The sequence below is a fragment of the Gasterosteus aculeatus genome, chromosome 9 (genome assembly GCF_964276395.1).
Source record: "Gasterosteus aculeatus chromosome 9, fGasAcu3.hap1.1, whole genome shotgun sequence".
NCBI lineage: Eukaryota > Metazoa > Chordata > Actinopteri > Perciformes > Gasterosteidae > Gasterosteus > Gasterosteus aculeatus.
Window position 1 is genome coordinate 20,801,784 of NC_135696.1, and position 23,749 is coordinate 20,825,532.

Consider the following 23,749-nt stretch of genomic DNA (forward strand, 5'->3'; position numbering starts at 1 on the left):
TCTTCTTTGTTAATGTTCATTTAGTCATTATTTGTGTGTGATGACATCAGACCTGTGTGTGAAGTAAAAACACAGCTCCCTGTGTGTGTGTGAGGTGTGTAACGGCCTCACAATATAAATGTAGAAGTACAGTACCTTGTACAGAGAGAAGGAAGACGACTAATCCACCGGCTGATGGACTCATAGCTGCTCCTCTGTGTTCAATCAGCAGATCAGAAACTCTTTATTCAGTAAGTCACCAGAAACACGTCTACATTAAAGAGGAGGCTGATGTCTCTGAGGTCAGCTCGTCTCTTCTGGAGTTGGTAACAAGCTGCTGTTCAACCCCCAGCAGAGCTTCCTTCCTCTTTCCGTCATTAGTGTGCATGAGCTGCAGAACAAGAAGCTGCTTTAATGTTAACGTCTTACTTCTGCTAAAAGGAAACATCATAAAAGTGTTGTTAATATGTGTGAAAAGGAAGAGCCTTTTCCCCAAATTGACTGACAAGTGGGCTAGTTCATTCCTTGTTTGGTCAGGGAACCGAATATGTATGTAACCGCCTAAATGTGCACATTAATGTCAGCACTTGATTATATAATTGTTCACATCCACATGACAACAGTGTTGACGCTATAAGAACGTATGTGAATTATTATCATAACTGTGTAGGATACAGCATGTTCAATTAGACCTGACAGAACCCCCAGCCAGTTGGTTTCTCCCAATCACCCAATTGACTAGAAGGCTGTATAAAAGCGAGGGGAAAGGGAAGCGCTGGGAGGGAGACGTTGTCCAGGTCAGGGCCCTGAGAGTTTGTGCAGGTGCAGCAAGAACGTCTCCCGTGGGCGCCGTCCATGTAGAGACTGGGGAAATGTCGTTGTGTCATCGCAGAAAGCAGCTGATGGTTAATTATTGGGTAAACCTGAGAGGGCATAAAGATGATCACCCTGCAAAAAAAGTGGTACAGGCATGCTGGGAAAGGCACAAAGGACCAAAGACTAGTTTTGGATGGATAGGAGGAGCAGCAGCAAGAAGCTTAGAAGCAGCTGATATGGAGCTTATCCCTGCTGTCATTTGGCCAATAACTCCTGTGTGGTTGCTTGAGGAACCAGAGGTGGACATGGAGTTGCTGCAAAGTAAAGTAAGAAGAAAGAACTCTGACCTTGTTAGTGAGTTCTATGAATACACGGACAGTAAATATGCAGAGCAGGTGTTTACCGATGGATCCAAAGACCCAGATACGGACAGAAAAGGAGCTGCTGTAGCGATCGCATCGTACAGGAGTGAAATATACAAACGCACGTGTGTAATAGATACAGCGCAGAGAGGAAAGACATGCTGAAGGAAATTGAAACACAAGAGATGAACGGAAGCGAGACAAACTGTACTAGAGTGGGGGTTGAGTAAGCTTGGAAGAAGGTGCTTTATACATTTTTTGCTGATGGGGAATGGCGGTAATGCAACAAAAAAGGATGCAAGCCGCCGTTAAACACCACAGAAGAAGAAGTACGCTGGGAGGGGCTGGAGTGAAGTCACCTGCAGAGAGGTTGTAGTTATTTGGTTCCTTTCGTTTATGTTTGTCCATTAGAAGTGTTTGTTTTCCTGAAGACCACCGAGGATAATAAAACCGAATGGTTGATCGCATCCCAGAGCGCTGAGTTAACTTGACTGCACCTCATCCCAACTCAAACCTCTGAGTCCTTGACGCCACCATCCTGTGTGGGTGTTGGCCTCAAAAGCACTACGTCACAATATGTGAAGATCATCTTGATGAACCTGTAAGCAGCATAAACGTCTGTTCATTCTCTGTAATAATTCACATTAAATGAAAGGCTGCAGTGTGACGTCCTCCTGTAAACATGTAGATAAATATGTCCTCTCTGCAGCTCTTCATACGTCTTCCTCACATTCACTGCAGGACACAAACAAAAGAGTCAACTCACACAAATGTTGGTTTATTCATTCATTGTTTTGTCTAACTATTCATACATTTCCAATACAATATGAAACAAATTAGATTAAAACAAATATCGAAATGCAACAGCTCAACCGGAAGCATGGAACTTTTCACATTTAAAGTACACGCACCGGAGCGTTTGTTTATGTTAGAAATTCGCATGTGATGCTGTGGTGTTTTACTCTGAAAGGTTCCGGCGGAAGCTCGTGGCTCTGCGCTAGCTAGGTAGCTTGTAGCTCTCGGTGCATCCTGACGGTCGCTGAGGACCGGAGCGATGTGAGGCGCGTGACCGCGGGAGGGAAGCGATTGTCGGGTCCTGAACACAGACTGGACCCCTCAGGAAGAAGGTCCGGTGAGTTAAAGCCCGCTGCACGTTATATTTAAACCGTTAACCTCAAATGTACCAAAGCCGTCAAACGCCACCGTGTTTACAAACGGGGCTTAACGGGGCGCTCAGGTTCCGGTAACGGCTGCGACGATGCTGCTGCTTTCACACGGAGGCTCTCGGCTAAAACTCGTATTTTTAAACATTATGACTTTGTTTCAACGTGTACAAGATGTTATTGAATGTGTTGTTTTTCTCTGCGGGGTTTTAAATGATACAATTATAAAATACGATGTTTGTGAACTGTGAAAATTAAAGGCTTCAAAATAAGAGCGTTTCAGTTACGAGATTAACAAAATAAATACACCAACGAATCTGCAATAATTTGCTGCTGACGGTGAATATCGTCCCGGTTTCGTTCTTGGATCAAACGTCACCTCATGAATGAATAATGGATGCAGTTTATTCTCACGGGCTTTAGATGCTACATGATGTGGAACATGTGTGTAGGCGGTGGGTCTCCTGACAGAAACACGTCTGCTAGTGTGAGAAGGAGCTGCACATCAGTACTGAGACTGTAATGACCTGCAGCCTCTGACCGTAATCCCTGTGAAAGGAGGTGGGCGGGGCTTACAGGTAGACCACACCGTCACCCCATGACGTCACGAGGCGGCCGCAGGTATCCTGTCAGTGACATTCAAATTCATTCATTTGGTTTCATGTCATTATCGATGGTGGAATGTTTTTATTATTGCAAAGCGCATTCATTGTTATTATTTTGGACTTAAATTAACAAAAAAAAAGATCACTAGTTAATTATTCAAAATGAACAGTAAAACCTTCTTTTACATGAATGCATTAGTAATAATAATCCAATAACAATATGGTAGCATAACAGTCATAGGGGACATGTTCTGCTTTAAATACTCATATTATACAGTAATAATTAGTAGACTATATCGTCCTCTGCTTTCCACAGTGAAACGGTCCAGACAGCAGCAGTAACAGGAACCATGGTGACCAAGAAAATCCGGACGGAGTACATGAAGAGGTTCAGGGATCCCAAATGGGAGACGTTTTCCAAGTGTTACGAGGACTCCCTGAAGTACCGTCTGAGCCGGCGGGTGATGGAGCATTCCCACAAGCCCTGGTTCTGGGAGGGCTGGGACAGCAGCTCGGGATCCAGCGGCTGGTCCACGCCGAGGCCGAGCCGCAACAAAACCGCGCCCCTGTCCGTCGCCCGGCCGGCCGCGGGGGCGAAGCCGAGGACGGACCCGCCTTCTGGGGAAAGGAGAGGCGGAGAAGCGGGCGGAGGCGCTGCGCCCGCCGCAGGTGAGGAGCACGTCACCGATACTGACTCATCTTAAGAAGTGATCTATGACCACACACGCCATTTACCAGGCAACCTCAATATCTTCATACAGCAATTTGGATTAATTGTAGATTGATGAGGGAAAGATGCATTTAAATGACAATAACAACAACAGGTCAATGCTGGGTACTGAATCTATTCTGTTGGTACTGGGATAAAAGTTTTATGCCGTATCAAGCTGTCCATTGGTTCCCCCCAAAGGACCCTAAAACCAATATTCTAGTCAGATAATGTGTGTTTTCCTTATCAAATGTATTATTGTATTGTAGTAAATTTGGGACGTGATCTCACGCACTGAGATGTTAGTGATGTCACATTTGACCTGAACAGAACTCCACCAAACAGACGACGTCATAGTGATCTAACCATCGCATCACTCCGGCTACCAATGACATCATCAGAGCTTCTCTGAGCTGCACACTTTCCTGTGTGTCGACCTGCAGTTGTAGAAAACGGCGTGAGCGAGGACGGCGGCGGGACGGCGGCGGCGGCTCCGGACCCCGGCGGGTCCTCGGGGGACGCGGACAGCGGCCCCGCCGACTCCACGTCCTCCGAGGGGGAGCCGGCGAGCTCGCCGCCGAAGCGACGGCCCCGGCGCCGCACCCCCCCTCGCCAGGACGGCCCCCCCGCCGACGAACCGGCCGCGCCCCGCAAAACGCCGAGAGCGAAGAGCCAGCCGCCCATCGGCGCCAAGGAGAGCCGCAGGCCGCCCAGCCGCCCGGACTGGGCCGGGAGACACGCGGAGGTCAAGAGGGCGCCGAATGACGTGAGTGACGATAAGTGGAACGCACTTATTGTAAGTCCGCTAGATGACATGTGATGTGATGTGATGACATTTAGTACAACGGCGCTGAAGCCACCGGAGGCGGCCTCAGGACACCGGAGAAGCGGCGCCGAGTCACCGGAAACTCTGCAGGCATCAATAATGCAACACAGGTGTGCGTTTCTGAACCCCCCCCCTGTGGTTTCTCCCTCAGATCCTCACGTCTGACGCCTGCGTTCAGACCCGGCGGGCGTCCGGTAAACGGGCCTCGGAGCCGGACCGGCGGCGGGCTCGCTCTGCCGACCTGGAGAAGACGAGGACGTCTCAGCTGACGGCGGTGGACGACCGCTGGGTGACGGAGTACATGCGCTGCTTCTCCGCCCGGCTGAGGTAGAGACGGGACCCCCGTCCCCCCCCAGAGCCACGTCTCCTTATCGGGACAAAGTGAGAACCACGTTGTCTTCAGAGGGAAACAAACACCAAGTTTATATTATTATTATATTCTGTATCTCTAAATCTCCCCGTCCACTATTTATGTGTGTGTCTTTTGCTCGACAGCAGGACACTTTGTTTTTGATGTCTCTTTTACTTCGAGGAGAACTGATTGTACTTTATTTATTCTGCTGCTTTTCTCTTTATGTTCATAGTTTTGTTTGACGAAAGGCAGCTGAGTGTTTGTGACTCAAAGGCAGCAGAAACGGACCAAACTCAAGTATTTTTGATATTTGACTATTTTGGACCTCATGTTTAGATGAGAATAAGCTACATAGAAACAATATGTACCAAATAAGTATTTATTATGATGAATTATGAAGTATTTTCTGAGTAGAAACTATATTTAAGATGTGCTGCCTTTTATGATTCACTTGAATAAACTTTTAGTTCACATTTGTTTTAACGAGGATGAAAACGGTAAAACCAAATCCTCTTAATTCACATGTAAGTCTAATGAACCAAAAGTATCAGACTCTTTGCTTCAGTACAATTTTAGATAACTGAGATTAATTTAAATGCAACAGTGTAATATTGTTAATTCATGTTGCTGAAAACAGCTGAAGATTAATTTATTAGAAAACAAGCTACAAGATAGTTTGCTGAAGTTTTATTTAGCGGAGGAATGAAGACTGCCGGCTTATTAAACTTTCATCCGTCGATCATTAATTCAAAGCAGTATTCATGAAGCAGCTTTGAAAGACAATTTAAAGTGCTTTACACATGATTGACAGGACCAAAACAAGAGGAACACGGAGCGAAGATAAGAGAAAAATGAAATACTTAAAATGACGTGATTGTATTGTGTGTATTTATCGAGTGGAGTCATCACTAACTGAACTGATCACATGACCAGATTAATCCGGATCGATCTGCTCACCGAGTTCAAGGCTTCTTTTTCCAGTTAAATCAGAATATTATAAAGAATGTGCTGAGTATCGGGATCCCTCAAAGTAACTACCGGGATCTAATTTATATTACAGTGAATAAATAATCAAGGGATCTTAACAGGAAACTGTTAATGAGGAATTAAAGGGAAATAATGTTCAGTTTGGGTCCATTTGACGTTTAAATTTAAATCAAACCGACTCGTAAGAAAAGATTTGACTGTTGGAACCAACGATTGTAAAGAAATGTCAGCGCGACTCAGAGGGCTAAAGTTCACGTTCACATGCACACTTAATTTAAAGTCACTAGTTGATTTTAGAACCTCGTCACTCTGAATGTGCAAAACTATCTTTCCATTTTATATTTCCCTTTGAACATGAAAAAATGTTTCTTAAAAGTACAGAAGACCCTTAAATATGAAAAAGAATCCTGTTTGTTTCTACGTTTACACACAGACACAGTTATAACATGTTTCTTTAGAACAACGTGGTGTGAGCAAACGTCTCAGGTACAAATACGATGTTAATAAAGTCAAAAGTGTTTGATTCTCTGTGCGGTTTCTGTTTTGGGGCCCGATGAGACAAAATGTCTGACAATCACAGTAAAGTATCGTATTCAAACTAAAGATTAATATATATGATGCACTGTGGGAGAAAGTTGCTTTCATTGGTTTGCTGGATCACTGAAGCTTTGACTCATTTAACGTTTATATTTTGTGTCACTGTATCTGATAACGTGCACTAATCACACTGCTGTGAGTGAATCATTTGAATAGTTTATATTTGTCTGGTATTTAAATATGGAATAAAATCTGTTTTTATCTGCATCACGAAATTGATCTGTTTAACTGTTTAAAAAAACCTTTGATCCAATGAGGAGCAGCGGTGAGCGGACTCACGTTTGCTGCTATAAAACTAAACGCGAGGGGACGTTTTAAATAAACTCATGATTGTTGAGACTTCAGCCCTTTATTTAAAATGTATTGAGTTCAGTCTCACGTGCTGATATTCAGTGTGTTTACTTGGTCCCTTTTTGTATATAAAAAAACAAACTAATTCAGGATTATTTGGGCAAAATTAGTCAAAAAGAGAATTGATTAAAAGTTCTGCACATTTGTTTATTTACAGCATTAAAATGGAAACGATTCGACTCCAAACTGAAACAAAACGCTGTAACCGACGCGTTAAAAACGGAGCGTCAACATCAGTGAGAAAAAAAATAAAAAGATAAAATCTCATAAAATATATACAAAGTCTCAGTAAAAACGCTAAAGAACTAAAACTAATCCAAAGAGGAGCTCAGGAGGGGAGGCCGGCAGCCAGGATGCTGCCCAGCAGCACTCGGTCCTTCAGGGAGTTTTCAACGTCCTTCTCTTCGATCTTCAGGAACACCTGCAGGAAGAGACGCGAGTCCACATCATTCCAGAGGTGGAACGAGAAGAAGAGACGCTCGGCGTGCAGCCGCTTTGCACGAGGAGCAACACCACGTTTACACACGCGTTCCCCATCGGCGGTACCTTGGTGAGACGAGCCTCTTTGGCCTTCTTCAGGGAGAAGATCCCTCGACTCTCCAGCAGCCCGCACAGCGACAGACACTCGCCCTGACCGACGGCCGACACCTGCCGCCGCTGGCACAGCCGGCTGTACACCTCGTGGAGCTGAGACGCCGAGGGGGAGAAACAAAAAGCCGTCACGCTCTGCCCGACAGCGCCCCCTGCTGCACATCTGGGAACGCCGCTGAGAGAGCGAGACGGCGAAGAGCGACCCACCTTCCCGAGGACGACCTCGCGGCTCCTCCCGCTGCGCGTCAGCAGCAGCAGGCAGCAGACCAGCAGCTTCTGCTGCAGCGGGAAGCTCTCCCCGTCCGCGTCGCCGCCGCCGCCGCCCGGAGACGCCATGCGGTCGCCGTAAACCTCCGACAGCACGCGCGCCACCTGGGGGAGGCCGACCCGCGGGGGCCTGCCGTCGGCGCTCGGATCCGACGGCTTCTTCCGCTCGTCGGACTCCACGACCTCGACGGCCCTCCTGAAAAAATAAAAATAAAAGGTGCGTCAAGCGAATTCTCGAGCAGTTGAGGAATTAAAACAAGGAAGCAGCGCTGGTTGATTCAAAGGGGAGGAGGAGGAACCGGTACCTGCAGATGTCCAGAGCTTTCCGGGCGTCTCCCGACACCGCCGACACCTTACGGGCACAGAACTGAACGGCCGAGGAGTCGAGGATCCCGTCAGCCGACGCCTGGGGGAGGAGGGGGAGGGACAAAACGTTTAAAAAGGGTCTGGACACACAAACGCACGCACGCTCTGCTGAAGGCGCGAACTGGGCCCACCTGAGCGAGCCGGTCCTGGACGATGTCCGTGAGCTCCTGCCGGCTGTAGGGGGGGAAGTGTAGCAGCAGGGGGCGACAGTGAGGACGAGCCTGCAGGCGCGGCAGGATGCGGTCAGTCAGGTCCAGAGCGTTGGCGATACCTGAAAACAACAACAACAACAACAACCCTATTTACAATTTAAAGTAGCTTTAAGATTATGGGAACAAAGAATGTACAGTAGTCTCACAGCCACAGGTGTGTTACATGGTGGGCGGAGCTCTTACCGACGAGACAGAGGCGGGACTCTGGCAGGTACGGCCACTCGAAGACGGTGTAGAGGACGTCCTGAGCTTTACTGTCCAGCTGGTCCATCTCGTCCAGAACCAAGAGCCTGAGGACCAAAACACAGCTGGGTCATCGCTGTCCTTCTGATCATCATCATGAACCAACCAACAGGAGGCGGGATTCAGTTCCTCTCGGACCAGCAGATTAAGATTTGCAATCGGCTTTGGTTCTGCACTACTGACGACACATTAAAGGAGTTCCTTCTGAAATCTGGTGGTTCAGGTGCATGCGTGAGAAACGCCGTCGCGAAGAGGCTCCATTAAATAAAATATAAATGATTTGTCTTACTGGTAAGATTTACTTAGCTGAACAAAGACAAAATAAAGAACGGTTTCTCGACATGAAATATTGGACTTAAAAATATAACAAGCAGCAGAACACAGATGAACGAGCGTATGAACTACAGACTCTTCCAGAGGCTGAACGGGGCCTCGTCACACATCTGGAACCAGCCGGGCTCACTCACACAGGGGGCCCCGGGGCCGTGAGGAACCTCTGCAGCCCGCTCGGCCCGCCGGGCGCCTTCAGCTTGTCGGCGAGCAGCGGGAAGATGCCGTGAGAGCTCCTCAGACTCATGCAGTTCACCAGCACCGTCTGCAGGGACGCCAGCTGGTCCTGGGGGGGACGCAGAGGACGCCGTTACAACGGTGATTTGATCTTTTATCCGTCCTGACACAATCCTGCATATTTAAACATTTAGAAGACGGATGAGACTACAGCTGCATTGGAACGGTCCTCAGTGAGCAGCAGAGTAGTCTAAAGAGCGGTTCTATTCCAAGGAGAGGAGCGTCAATGCTTCCTTACTTGGCTGCTTGAGAATAGGAACCACTGCACCAAAAGAAAGGAGACAATTCTGTCCCAATATTTAAAAAGTGACGATGATATGTGATGAGTGATGATATTTAAATCATTCCGCAGTTCACGAGAAATAACGATCATGACGTTAAAAACGCAGATCACACGATTAAACGAGCGTCACTCTGAACGGTTTGTCGTCGGCGTGTTTCACTGCAACACGTGAAGACATCGAAGACGCTTCTTTGTAGACGTCTCCGTCCATCACAACTACGTAGCTTAGGGGAAGTGGACCTTCATCACAATACCACTAGTACTACTAAAACTCCTTCCTCTCCTGCATCACAATACCACTAGTACTACTGCAGTACCTTCCTCTCGTGCAGCGTAATACCACTAGTACTACTGCAGTACCTTCCTCTTGTGCATCGTAATACCACTAGTACTACTGCAGTACCTTCCTCTTGTGCATCGTAATACCACTAGTACTCCTGCAGTACCTTCCTCTTGTGCATCGTAATACCACTAGTACTCCTGCAGTACCTTCCTCTCGTGCATCGTAATACCACTAGTACTACTGCAGTACCTTCCTCTTGTGCATCGTAATACCACTAGTACTACTGCAGTACCTTCCTCTCGTGCATCGTAATACCACTAGTACTACTGCAGTACCCTCATCTCGTGCATCGTAATACCACTAGTACTACTAAAACACCCTCCTCTCCTGCATCACAATACTACTAGTACTACTGCAGTACCTTCCTCTCGTGCATCGTAATACCACTAGTACTACTGCAGTACCTTCCTCTCGTGCAGTATAATACCACTAGTACTACTAAAACACCCTCCTCTCCTGCATCACAATACTACTAGTACTACTGCAGTACCTTCCTCTCGTGCATCATAATACCACTAGTACTACTGCAGTACCTTCCTCTCCTGCAGCATAATACCACTAGTACTACCCTCATCTCCTGCAGCATAATACCACTAGTACTCTTGCAGTACCTTCCTCTCCTGCAGCATAATACCACTAGTACTACCCTCATCTCCTGCAGGATGATACCACTAGTACTACTGCAGTACCCTCTTCTCCTGCAGCATAATACCACTAGTACTCCTGCAGTACCTTCCTCTCCTGCAGCATAATACCACTAGTACTCCTGCAGTACCTTCCTCTCCTGCAGCATAATACCACTAGTACTCCTGCAGTACCTTCCTCTCCTGCAGCATAATACCACTAGTACTCCTGCAGTACCTTCCTCTCCTGCAGCATAATACCACTAGTACTCCTGCAGTACCTTCCTCTCCTGCAGCATAATACCACTAGTACTACTCTCATCTCCTGCAGCATAATACCACTAGTACTACTGTAGTACCCTCATCTCCTGCAGCATAATACCACTAGTACTACTGTAGTACCCTCATCTCCTGCAGCATAATACCACTAGTACTCCTGCAGTACCTTCCTCTCCTGCAGAATAATACCACTAGTACTACTGTAGTAATCTCTTGCAGCATAATACCACTAGTACTACTGCAGTACCCTCATCTCCTGCAGCATAATACCACTAGTACTACTGTAGTACCCTCATCTGTGCAGCATAATACCACTAGTACTCCTGCAGTACCTTCATCTCCTGCAGTACGCAGGTGAAGCACGCCGTCTTGCCGGTCCCCGGCGCTCCGGAGATGTAGAGGCTGCCGGCGCGGCGGCGCAGCGCCTTCTCCTCCAGGAAGGAGCGGATGGCGGCGCGCTCGGCCTCCCGGGACAGGAGGCGCTCGGGGGCGGCGGTGTGCAGCGCCTGCTTCACGCTGAGGAACCTCGACTCTGGGGGGAGGGAAGGGGGACGTTACTATTTGGAATATTTGGACAGTGTGAAATGTTTTTAAAAAGACAAACGCCGCCTCTCACTTTCTCCAAAGAGCCGAGCGACCGGCGGCTTCCTCTCGTTCTTCTGCCGCGCCGGGCTTCTGGTCGGCGTCTCCTGGCGCCTCGGGGGCGACCCGGGCGAGGGGGACAGCGGTTTGCACGGGGACGAGGACGGGACCAGCCGCCGGCGAGCCGGGACCGGCGAGTTCTCGGCGTCTTCCGCCGTCGGCTTGCTTTGCTTCGGCGGCGAGCCGCGCAGGCCGGCGCCGACGTTACAGCCGTTCTCGTCACCTGGAGAGATTTAAAAACAAACACGGTGAGAGGTTGAAGTCGAAGAAACGTCTTATCGGGACGTCTGAAGGATTTTAATTACCAATCAAGGACAGACAGACAGTACTACAAATAAAACGTGTCCTTTGTCGTAGTACTCCTACATGCCGTGTACTTCATTTGGAGTTACATACACGCCTTCGCTCACCTGTGCGTTTCCGGGGGCTGAGCGGAAGCCGCGGCTGGAGGGCGGGGGGGGGCGCGGGGCGTCCCGGCGAGAGGGGAGGCGGGTGAGCGGACGGCGGTTTGGGGGAGAGCGGGCCGAGCCGGGGCAGAGCGGGCAGCCGGGCCCCGGGCTCAGTGGGGTCCGGATGGAGCGCCTTCGGGGCCGCGGGGGCTCGGCAGGACTTGCGGCGGGGGAAGGAGAGCGTGGGCTGCGCCCGGCCAGCAGAGCGCGTGCTCGGCATCTTCGATCTGAAACACATTGTATATTTGTGTTGTATATTTGTGTTTGAGCAAATGTTTGATGACATATTGTGTTTTCTTTGAGTCTTTTAATGCTGTTCTTAGTACAATAATAGAAATCATGAGTATAAACTACTTTAATGAGCACACATGCACGACATTTACTAAGGTAAAGACAGTTAATAAGATATTTGGGCACCAATAATGTACTAAAACATATCATCATACAATATAAATAGCAGAGGTGGCAACCGATGTTACTGGTAAAAGTAATAAAACTACAATCACAACTTGACTCAAGTAAAAAAGTACAATAGAACGGCCCCTTTCAGAGTAATGCACATTATTATCGGATTATATGTAATAATGTGTGAAACCTTTTAATGCTGGTTAAAAGGTTAAGTTACTTTATACTGTAACGTTGGTTCATTATATCATACATACAATACAGGACTATATATTTTTCATCAAAGTAACAAAGTATCCAGTAGATGTGGTACAATAAGTCCTCACGTCAACAAACAGATGGTTGGACTAAATGGTTAAAAGTAAATTGAACGTGGTTAATTGAATGTTCGACGTCAGATTTACCACAAAATGTGATGTGGGAATCGATACTATGACGTGTATGAAGTTTGTAACTCACGTCCTCATCCAACCGTTCATTATATTTAGATTTAATCACACGGAACGAACAATGCGTGAGGGGATTAAATGGCGCCAAGAAAGAAGCGATACAAGCAGCTCCGTTTACACAAAACATTCACAATGTTCTACATTAACACGAGAACAGCTTGATCAGAACCGCGTTACGTTATAAAGAAACTGCTTAAGGAAAATACATAAAGTAATAAGTAAAAAGTATCTTTAGAAGCTAAACCAAGTTAGCAAACCGACACTGAACAGTAGAAGAAGAACTCACTTCCGGTCGAAACGCGAACACATTTGAAAGGTTTCACGAGGTGAATTAAAGCGTCAGATGACAGATTTACCTTTTTAAAAGTTGAGCAGAATGTCTTCTCTCTCCTGGAGGTCCTCTGCGGGTCTCTGTCCCTCGCTGTCCCTCTCCGTCTCCTTCCGCACACTGAGCTCAAACTAGCGCCAAATCTCCTTCTGCGATCAGCTGCGTGACGCGTCGCTGCGCGCTGATTGGCCCGCTGAAGCACACGAGCAAGGCCTCTCGGATGCTGATTGGCCCTGTCCTGAAGACGGAAGTTACGTCAGCGCTTGATAGGCCGGGCTGGATGGGTGGCGGGAGTTTCAGTAGAACAAAGTTTTGGCGGAATATATTTCCCCGGGAACTTCAGCTGTTGTCTAAATCATCAGTAGTATTTAGATCCTTTCCTTATTCAAAACTACTAATAACACAGTGAGACACACAAAACAAGTCTTGCATTAAAAGTCTTAAACATACGTAAACATAAAGAGGATACGAGCCAAATGAGTAAAAGTTCTCATTGTGCTAAGAACTGTTCCCTGTCAAGTGTTTCAATATAAGTATTAGTGTAATATTTCTGGATTCATGTGCTGCTGTATTTTAATATCTAGAATAATGCATTTTTATGGTCCGTTACGGTGGAAATGAAATTGGCATCAATGCATCATAATCTTAAGATCTTCATCAAAGCTTTGTGAAAGTGCATTTTCCAGCTGATCCAAGAGGCTTTAAAAAAAAGTTTATTTTATCTTCATAAAAAACATGTCTTTCAGATAATTCCCTTACATGTCATTTAGCTGACGCTTTTATCCAAAGTGACTTACAATTAGTGCGTTCAACCATAAGGATACAAACTCAGAAGAACAAGAAACAAGAAAGCGCAATTTCATTAAATAAGCCGATTTACAATTTGCTGTAGATAAGAGCCATTAGAGGTACAGTTTAAGTGCTTTAATTTGTTAGTGTTTTTAGTCGAGGTAGAGTCTGATCACAAAGTATTCGACATCAACACTTCTGGCACACATGACTCACAGTAACACAGTAACACATAGTAGAATCATCATGAAAATATATTCCTTGGACCCGAGCGCTGACAAACACTTGTATATATTTTTTTTAAATAGTCTTCACAGGAGAAGTGTGCATCTTCAGACCTTCATCCTCCTCCTCCTCCTCCTCTACAGCAGGAAACAACTGAGCTCCCTGATAAGAAGCTGTCACTCACTAAGCTGAATAAAAAGGGGGAAAAGGGGGACACTATTACTAACATTTATCTCAGGTAGTTACTGTTCTTGTATTTAAAACCGGTTGGAAAAGGCCATATTTCAAACTATTAAAAAAATAGAAAGTATTGTTTAGATTAGTTAAGTATTATTGAAAGTTTTGTTTGCTTTTTAACCAGAGGGATCACAAAAATTGTCCTTAATAAATCTTGTTGGAGGATTTTCCGGATGAATTGTCGTTGTTGACGATCAACTCGGAGTCTTCTCCCTGCTCCATCTGTCTGGTCCCCGGTTCATCGTTGTTTGGCCTCCTTCCTCTGAAGTTCCTCCAAATGTCTGTGAGAACATGAAAACAGCTTTGAGACGTTGATTCGTAGAACTTCAGAAGGTTCATGGTGAAGAATGTAGATGTAGATATTGGACTTCAGCAGTCTGGAGGCTTTTTGTTGATAAACGGTTTCATTATTTATATGTTTGCATTGGAGAAAAACTGTAGTACAGGAATTAATTCATGGAACATTTCCACAAAATAGTCTGAAATGTGTCTGATACATAAATAAGTAATATGTTCTTTAAGAGCAAATTAATGACCTTATTTCACTTCCTGTTTAATATATTTATGTTTGTTGTCATTTACTTAATAAAGGAGTTATTGATGAGTAAGTGCTGTAATCGCAGTATTCTATACTTTTAAAGCGGTACGCTGGAGAAGGTTCTGTGACGTCTGCTCAGGTTTGGATCTCAACAAGATCCTCCGTGTTTATCGCTTTATAACGTACATTAATAACTTATTTACATCGGAGCACAAGATGTGAGTCTGTGTGCAGTTTGTACATTTCACCACCGACAACACAATGCTGAGAGAAGTTTGTAACTCACCAACCACCTTGTATTTCATCACAAGAACAACGAGGACACCGAGGACAACGAGGACACCGAGGACAGAACCAACAATCCAGACATCCGTCTTCTTCTCAGCACCTGAAGGATCATCAGACAGAGACGATGAAGAGGAGCAGGTTTTCATTAAGACACACAAGTCCTGCTCAGATTATGTTGTGTTCAAAGACTCCGCGGAATAAGAGGAGACCAGAGTTTCATGAAGAATAATTCAAAAATACTTTACCAAGATCATCCGACGTTGGAGGGACATTTGTAGGATCACGACTCTTCGTCTGGTTCTTTGGGTCTTCAGCTTCTGTTGAAATGAATATAAGAATGTTCTCAGTAGCAGGATGGAATATATTTTAGTAACATGGATAAAAGTTAAAATGTGTAAAGAACACACATTTTAGTCACTTTAATCTCTCGTGTTCTTCTTAACATTCACTCTGATCATTTTGTGGAGACGCTTAGAAACACTTTAGGTTGATTGTGTCAGAATAAAACAACCCTTACTGATGGTGACAATGATGACAAAACGGATGTGCAGCTTTGGGATAAAGACCACGAAGCGTCCAGAGTCCGACTCGTCTACTGAGCAGATCCTCAGCGTGACATTTCCTGAGGTCAGGTCTTCAGGGTCCAGACGGGTTCTGTCTCTGTACCGAGTCATCTGGTTCTCAAAATCATCCTTTCTGTCCCGATAGAGGTGGACGATGTTGTCCCTCCCGGGGAGGTCGTCTCTGCTCACTTCCACCGTCTGCTCGTCCAAGTGGAGTTTGGGATGCGAGTGACATCGGAGAGTGACGTCTTCACCTTCGGAAGCCCGGATTGACTCCAGACAAACGAGTTGTTGGTCTCCTGGAGGAAACACAAATTCACAAATCACACCGGAGGGAACGGCAGGAGAGAAGAGACACACACACACACACACACACACACACACGCTCACTTTCACCTTTAACAATATGTGGCCGAAATAATGTGTACTTCTTTCACGTGTTCACACTTCAGCTGATTATATATTGTTGGTAACACTGTTTTTTTGTCTCCAGCTGTTTGTTAATCGTTTCAACTTCATATGTCCACAGTGACCTGGAGTCATTGTCTGGTCTTCACTTTGACTCAAGTTTTAGTTGAATAATGAATTAATGCGGTGTTTTCATGTGTTAGATAACATGCAGAGGCTTCGGTGGGTTCATTGTGATACTGACATGTCACACGCATGCGCCCCAACACACGCACCGACCCCAAAACACGCGCGGACCCCAAAACACGCAATCGCCCCAAAACACGCGCGGACCCCAAAACACGCAATCGCCCCAAAACACGCAATCGCCACAAAACACGCGCGCGCCCCAAAACACGCGCGCGCCCCAAAACACGCGCGCGCCCCAAAACACGCAATCGCCCCAAAACACGCGCGGACCCCAAAACACGCAATCGCCCCAAAACACGCAATCGCCCCAAAACACGCGCGCGCCCCAAAACACGCAATCGCCCCAAAACACGCGCGCGCCCCAAAACACGCAATCGCCCCAAAACACGAACGGACCTTAAAACACGCAATCGCCCCAACACACGCACGGACCCCAAAACACGCATGCGCCCCAAAACACGCGCGGACCCCAAAACACGCGCGGACCCCAAAACACGCAATCGCCCCAACACACCTGTGAGGAAGTCGGCCAACAGAAACAAACTCAGGACACGTGAAAGCATCACGAACATCATCCACTCGGTGCGAAGGACAAAGTAGTGCGCGAACGAGGGCAGTGGAGCTTGTGTGTCGCTCCGCCAAGAACAGACGCGCGTGTTGAGTATCAGTGTTCATCGCGTCGCGTTAATATGTGAAAGCACTTCGATTACAAACCGAACTAGTGGTTAGAGAAGGTGTGCTGGGAAGCACAAGGTTCGTGGTTCAATTCCAGGCTGCCCCATGTCACATGTCGAAGTGTCCCTGAGCAAGACATCTAACCTCTAATTGCTCCCCGGGCAAAAAATGTAAAGTAGAGCGCTAACAAGGGCAGTGGAGCTTCTACTACGAGGATACATTTTTGTTAATAAACCTTTTTTCACAACTAAGACGAGACTAAAACGATCTTAAAAAATAAAAACTACGACTAAATCTATTCTAACTTCTGTTAACGAGACAAAAATGTTAATGGTTGACAAAGTCACAATACTTTTCACCCATATGAGGCCTCGACTTACACGCGCCCCAAACACCCACGGACCCCCAAACACGCACGCGCCCCAAAACACGCACGGACCTGAAAACGCGCACGCGCTCCAACACACACACGGACCCCAAAACACGCAATTGCCCCAAAACACGCACGCGCCCCAAAACGCGCACGCGCTCAACAGACACGGACCCCAAAACCCGCAATCGCCCCAACACACGCACGCGCCCCAACACACGCACGGACCCCAAAACACGCAATTGCCCCAAAACACGCACGCGCTCAACACACGCACGCGCCCCAACGCACGCAATCGCCCCAAAACACAACAGCAAACACACACAAATGTTTGATTTGAAGTTAATCTCGTAGAATAATGACATGAACCTACCTGTGGCGAAGTCCGCCAACAGAAAAAAACAAAGCATCACGAACATCATCCACTCGGTGCGGAGGACAAAGTAGTGCGCGAACGAGGGCAGTGGAGCTTGTGTGTCGCTCCGCCAAGAACAGACGCGCGTGTTGAGTATCAGTGTTCATCGCGTCGACTTATATGTGAAAGCACTTCGATTACAAACCGAAGTAGAGCGCTAACAAGGGCAGTGGAGCTTCTACTGTGAGGACAATTTTTTCGCTAATAAACCTTTTTTTCATGACTAAGACGAGACTAAAACGATCTTAAAAAATAAAAACTACGACTAAATCTGTTCTAATACAAATACATCCTGGACTGGTCGCCATTCACACACCTACGGGCAATTTAACGTCCCCAATCAACCGGATCCCCTGAGCGGTGATCTTTCTTGCTCGGTGTGTCACATGTTCAGCTATTCCTCTGCCTCCCTTACGGATAATGGTACATGTAAGAAGTGTAGTATATTTGATGAATTGGAGGCGAGGCTTAGTGAGCTAGAAGCGCGGCTCCGCGCCGCGGAAGCTCCGTCGTTAGCCGCTGTAGCTAGCCAGCCCGCCCCCGTAGCCGGTGCGTCCGCTCCCGCTAGCCGTCCCCCGGCAACCCCCGAGCGGGCGGGAGGCCGGGTGACCGTCCGGAGTGAGCATGAGTCCGAGTGGAAGCACACGGGTTCACCACCAACCGCTTCGCGTTTCCAGCCGCTTCTCCCCACTCAGCGGTAGTGTCGTTACCTCCGACCCTCCTGCTTCGACGCTCGTGTCGAAATGTGAACCAGCGCGAGGCGAAGAAACGTATCGCTGCTCGGTTCGTTCGCTGCTGATCACGTGATCAGTGACGTCCGAAGCTGCGCCCCTGCGTCACGTGACCGCTTCGATTTGATTCAATGGGCCGGAAACAGGGTTCGGTCTTGTCTGCTTGATACAGTCAAAGTCGGTGTTGTTGTAGTAGTAGTAGTACTTGTAGTAGTAGTACTAGTAGTACTAGTAGTAGTCGTAGCAAAGCGCAAATCTCCAATGGAACCTGTGGCAGAGAGAGGTCGCTCCGAGATGTGGCAGCTCTTCAATTTGATTTCCTCTAACACGGTTGGCAATAGGCAGGCAAAGTCTGTCATTTGTATCGTGTAATTATGGATGTTTATTTTTATTGTGGAGACCACCAGATATTTGGCTGAATCAAACATCCATCGGAGTGAAGACCCGCTAAAATATTGGGTCAAACACAAACACGTGTACCCACATCTATTTGTATTAACACGTAATCTTATGAGCATTCCTGCCTCATCGTGCCGCGTGAGCGCCTTTTTTCTAAAGCCGGGGAAACAGTATCTGAGAAACCGACTCAACCCCAATACTGTGGAGAAAGTGGCGTTTCTCAATAAAAATCAATAATAATTTCATGTCCCGTCCCATGTGTCCACAAGCACCTCAATACGAGTCCTGTTGAGAGGATAGCAGCTACCGATGAGCTAACATCAATAGAATGATCAATAATCACCAAGATAACTCCGAAAACAAATGAACAACAGGGCACCGGCTTATAAAGAGACTAATAACCAGAATATAAGTCTCACAATTGAAATTCCCTCATTAAGAGGAAAGAATTAAAAAGGTTTCATTTTGAACACTGGACCGTTTGCAGAGACCATCACAGCATATTCACCAAGTAATCACAGGAAACTGCTCCTTAAAGTACAACAGTTTATTAACTTCCAACAGAGAGACAACAAATACAGGCAGAAGTAAAAAGATAAATTAAAGTGGGGGAAAAAAACATCACACGTAAATAAAAAGGGGACACGATCACATTCATCTTAACTGGTTACTTATGAGCTTAAAAAGGTTAATATATTTTAAAACTATACAAAAATAAAAAAGGGAGCTTAGATTTGGTATAGCACAGCTTCACGGGACAGATCTTATGTTTAGAGTCCACCTTTAAAGCTACTGTGTCTCGTACAAGTGCTCATATTTACACATTTCTTCAGACAAAAGCTCTTCAATCTGATCCGTTCTCTCGTCGACGTTCTTCCTTTCAATAACGGCCGTATTGTGCTGTGAAAACGGAGACGTGAGACTCCGTAAAGGACGTAGTCAGCAGACCAATCACAGCCTGGTGCGGCGTCGCAAGTCTAGAAAAATGGGTCGACGCACGCAAGGAGGGGTGAAAAGACACGCGAGGGGGTCTTGCGTGTCCCCTGCGTGTCCCTTGCGTGTCCCTAACTACAGTAGCTAAGACTTAAAGGATTTAAAATCACTTGAATACCTGAGATGTGGGTGCGACACCTGCAGAGGAGATATTATAGTTTGGGGACATTGGAAGACAAAGTGACAGATTTTCCTGAATTTAGTTTTTCTAACCAGAGGAATACAATCATCATTAATAAACCTCGGAGGATTTTCCGGATTGGTGGTTGTTTTTGTTGTTGTTGTTGTTGACTACCATCAACTCGATGGAAGCTTCTTCGGCTGCGAGAGCGTCTTGTCCCAGCTCCCTCGGCCCCGTCACCACGGTTACCGGTTCATCGTTGTTTGGCCTGTCTGTGAGAACATGGAAACAGCTTTGAGACGTTGATTCGTAGAACTTCAGAAGCTTCATGGTGAAGAATGTAGATATTGGACTATTACTTATAACTTATTTACATCGGAGCACAAGATGTGAGTCTGTGTGCAGTTTGTACATTTCACCACCGACAACACAATGCTGAGAGAAGTTTGTAACTCACCAACCACCTTGTATTTCCTCACAAGAACAACAACGACAACAACAACGAGGACACCGAGGACAGAACCAACAATGATCCAGACATCCGTCTTCTTCTCAGCACCTGAAGGATCATCAGACAGACGATGAAGAGGAGCAGGTTTTCATTAAGACACACAAGTCCTGCTCAGATTATGTTGTGTTCAAAGACTCCGCGGAATAAGAGGAGACCAGAGTTTCATGAAGAATAATTCAAAAATACTTTACCAAGATCATCCGACGTTGGAGGGACATTTGTAGGATCACGACTCTTCGTCTGGTTCTTTGGGTCTTCAGCTTCTGTTGAAATGAATATAAGAATGTTCTCAGTAGCAGGATGGAATCTATTTTAGTAACATGGATAAAAGTTTAAATGTGTAAAGAACACACATTTTAGTCACTTTAATCTCTTGTGTTCTTCTTAACATTCACTCTGATCATTTTGTGGAGACGCTTAGAAACACGTTCGGTTGATTGTGTCAGAATAAAACAACGCTTACTGATGGTCACGTTAATGACACGCCGCATGTGCAGCTTTGGGATAAAGACCACGAAGCGTCCAGAGTCCGACTCGTCTACCGAGCAGATCCTCAGCGTGACATTTCCTGAGGTCAGGTCTTCAGGGTCCAGACTGGTTCTGTCTCTGTACCGAGTCATCTGGTTCTCAAAATCATCCTTTCTGTCCCGATAGAGGTGGACGATGTCCCTCCCGGGGAGGTCGTCTCTGCTCACTTCCACCGTCTGCTCGTCCAAGTGGAGTTTGGGATGCGAGTGACATCGGAGAGTGACGTTTTCACCTTCGGAAGCCCGGATTGACTCCAGACAAACGAGTTGTTGGTCTCCTGGAGGAAACACAAATTCACAAATCACACCGGAGGGAACGGCAGGAGAGAAGAGACACACACACACACACACACGCACACACACGCTCACTTTCACCTTTAACAATATGTGGCCGAAATAATGTGTACTTCTTTCACATGTTCACACTTCAGCTGATTATATATTGTTGGTAACACTGTTTTTTTGTCTCCAGCTGTTTGTTAATCGTTTCAACTTGATACGTCCACAGTGACCTGGAGTCATTGTCTGGTCTTCACTTTGACTCAAGTTTTAGTTGAATAATGAATTAATGCGGTTTTTTCATGTGTTAGATAACATGCAGAGGCTTCGGTGGGTTCATTGTGATACTGACATGTCACACGCATGCGCCCCAACACACGCACCGACCCCAAAACACGCAATCGCCCCAAAACACGCGCAGACCCCAAAACACGCAATCGCCCCAAAACACGGACCGACCCCAAAACACGCAATCGCCCCAAAACACGCACCGACCCCAAAACACGCAATCGCCCCAAAACACGCGCGGACCCCAAAACACGCAATCGCCCCAAAACACGCACCGACCCCAAAACACGTAATCGCCCCAAAACACGCACCGACCCCAAAACACGCAATCGCCCCAAAACACGGACCGACCCCAAAACACGCAATCGCCCCAAAACACGCGCGGACCCCAAAACACGCAATCGCCCCAAAACACGAACCGACCCCAAAACACGCGCGCGCCCCAAAACACGCGCGGACCCCAAAACACGCAATCGCCCCAAAACACGCACCGACCCCAAAACACGCATGCGCCCCAAAACACGCGCGGACCCCAAAACACGCAATCGCCCCAACACACCTGTGAGGAAGTCCGCCAACAGAAACAAACTCAGGACACGTGAAAGCATCACGAACATCATCCACTCGGTGCGGAGGACAAAGTAGTGCGCGAACGAGGGCAGTGGAGCTTGTGTGTCGCTCCGCCAAGAACAGACGCGCGTGTTGAGTATCAGTGTTCATCGCGTCGCGTTAATATGTGAAAGCACTTCGATTACAAACCGAACTAGTGGTTAGAGAAGGTGTGCTGGGAAGCACAAGGTTCGTGGTTCAATTCCAGGCTGCCCCATGTTACATGTCGAAGTGTCCCTGAGCAAGACATCTAACCTCTAATTGCTCCCCGGGCAAAAAATGTAAAGTAGAGCGCTAACAAGGGCAGTGGAGCTTCTACTACGAGGATACATTTTTGTTAATAAACCTTTTTTCACGACTAAGACGAGACTAAAACGATCTTAAAAAATAAAAACTACGACTAAATCTGTTCTAACTTCTGTTAACGAGAAAAAAATGTTATTGGTTGACAAAGTCACAATACTTTTCACCCATATGAGGCCTCGACTTACACGCGCCCCAAACACCCACGGACCCCCAAACACGCACGCGCCCCAAAACACGCACGGACCTGAAAACGCGCACGCGCTCCAACACACACACGGACCCCAAAACACGCAATTGCCCCAAAACACGCACGCGCCCCAAAACACGCACGGACCTGAAAACGCGCACGCGCTCCAACACACACACGGACCCCAAAACACGCACGCGCCCCAAAACCCGCAATCGCCCCAACACACGCACGCGCCCCAACACACGCACGGACCCCAAAACACGCACGCGCCCCAACACACGCACGCGCTCAACACACGCACGCGCCCCAACGCACGCAATCGCCCCAAAACACAACAGCAAACACACACAAATGTTTGATTTGAAGTTAATCTCGTAGAATAATGACATGAACCTACCTGTGGCGAAGTCCGCCAACAGAAAAAAACAAAGCATCACGAACATCATCCACTCGGTGCGGAGGACAAAGTAGTGCGCGAACGAGGGCAGTGGAGCTTGTGTGTCGCTCCGCCAAGAACAGACGCGCGTGTTGAGTATCAGTGTTCATCGCGTCGACTTATATGTGAAAGCACTTCGATTACAAACCGAAGTAGAGCGCTAACAAGGGCAGTGGAGCTTCTACTGTGAGGACAATTTTTTCGCTAATAAACCTTTTTTTCATGACTAAGACGAGACTAAAACGATCTTAAAAAATAAAAACTACGACTAAATCTGTTCTAATACAAATACATCCTGGACTGGTCGCCATTCACACACCTACGGGCAATTTAACGTCGCCAATCAACCGGATCCCCTGAGCGGTGATCTTTCTTGCTCGGTGTGTCACATGTTCAGCTATTCCTCTGCCTCTCTTACGGATAATGGTACATGTAAGAAGTGTAGTATATTTGATGAATTGGAGGCGAGGCTTAGTGAGCTAGAAGCGCGGCTCCGCGCCGCGGAAGCTCCGTCGTTAGCCGCTGTAGCTAGCCAGCCCGCCCCCGTAGCCGGTGCGTCCGCTCCCGCTAGCCGTCCCCCGGCAACCCCCGAGCGGGCGGGAGGCCGGGTGACCGTCCGGAGTGAGCATGAGTCCGAGTGGAAGCACACGGGTTCACCACCAACCGCTTCGCGTTTCCAGCCGCTTCTCCCCACTCAGCGGTAGTGTCGTTACCTCCGACCCTCCTGCTTCGACGCTCGTGTCGAAATGTGAACCAGCGCGAGGAGAAGAAACGTATCGCTGCTCGGTTCGTTCGCTGCTGATCACGTGATCAGTGACGTCCGAAGCTGCGCCCCTGCGTCACGTGACCGCTTCGATTTGATTCAATG

The 23,749-nt window shown here is 47.3% G+C and overlaps 4 protein-coding genes and 1 long non-coding RNA gene across 9 annotated transcripts; 1 reads left to right on the top strand and 4 right to left on the bottom strand.

Annotated features, from left to right (window-relative positions):
- The first annotated feature begins 2,095 nt into the window (after positions 1–2,095).
- ccsapa (centriole, cilia and spindle-associated protein a) lies at positions 2,096–7,821 on the top strand. Of its 5 annotated transcripts, XR_013450528.1 has the most exons (6): positions 2,152–2,289; positions 2,773–2,941; positions 3,242–3,594; positions 4,078–4,400; positions 4,612–4,841; positions 7,163–7,821. XR_013450528.1 is itself a non-coding variant. In XM_040185564.2 (5 exons), exons 2-5 carry the CDS (start codon positions 2,919–2,921, stop codon positions 4,789–4,791), a joined length of 879 nt encoding a protein of 292 aa, XP_040041498.2. In that variant the 5' UTR covers positions 2,152–2,289; positions 2,773–2,918; the 3' UTR covers positions 4,792–4,842. The 5 variants fall into 5 exon arrangements, 3 of the variants coding, with proteins under 3 accessions (XP_040041499.2, XP_040041498.2, XP_077935892.1); XR_013450529.1 differs by lacking the exon at positions 2,773–2,941 and having other exon boundaries at positions 2,096–2,289; XM_040185564.2 differs by lacking the exon at positions 7,163–7,821 and having other exon boundaries at positions 4,612–4,842.
- On the bottom strand, positions 6,874–12,988 carry cdc6 (cell division cycle 6 homolog (S. cerevisiae)). The gene is made up of 11 exons (XM_040185510.2): positions 12,823–12,988; positions 11,574–11,839; positions 11,138–11,386; positions 10,854–11,053; positions 8,894–9,042; positions 8,367–8,473; positions 8,103–8,242; positions 7,911–8,011; positions 7,546–7,801; positions 7,294–7,434; positions 6,874–7,168 (listed from the first exon to the last, which is right to left on the bottom strand). Exons 2-11 carry the CDS (start codon positions 11,830–11,832, stop codon positions 7,076–7,078), a joined length of 1,695 nt encoding a protein of 564 aa, XP_040041444.2. The 5' UTR covers positions 11,833–11,839; positions 12,823–12,988; the 3' UTR covers positions 6,874–7,075.
- A 503-nt stretch (positions 12,989–13,491) lies between these two features.
- LOC120824642 (uncharacterized) lies at positions 13,492–18,274 on the bottom strand. Its single transcript, XM_078079769.1, has 5 exons — positions 17,450–18,274; positions 15,389–15,733; positions 15,117–15,188; positions 14,870–14,971; positions 13,492–14,326 (listed from the first exon to the last, which is right to left on the bottom strand). Exons 1-5 carry the CDS (start codon positions 17,496–17,498, stop codon positions 14,190–14,192), a joined length of 705 nt encoding a protein of 234 aa, XP_077935895.1. The 5' UTR covers positions 17,499–18,274; the 3' UTR covers positions 13,492–14,189.
- An 879-nt stretch (positions 18,275–19,153) lies between these two features.
- Positions 19,154–23,710, bottom strand: LOC144383079 (uncharacterized). Its single transcript, XM_078079768.1, has 5 exons — positions 22,843–23,710; positions 20,710–21,051; positions 20,438–20,509; positions 20,193–20,294; positions 19,154–20,007 (listed from the first exon to the last, which is right to left on the bottom strand). Exons 1-5 carry the CDS (start codon positions 22,889–22,891, stop codon positions 19,847–19,849), a joined length of 726 nt encoding a protein of 241 aa, XP_077935894.1. The 5' UTR covers positions 22,892–23,710; the 3' UTR covers positions 19,154–19,846.
- LOC144383080 (uncharacterized) lies at positions 22,281–22,660 on the bottom strand. Its single transcript, XR_013450530.1, has 2 exons — positions 22,626–22,660; positions 22,281–22,499 (listed from the first exon to the last, which is right to left on the bottom strand). It is a non-coding gene; the product is annotated as an uncharacterized LOC144383080 (long non-coding RNA).
- Positions 23,711–23,749: the final 39 nt, after the last annotated feature.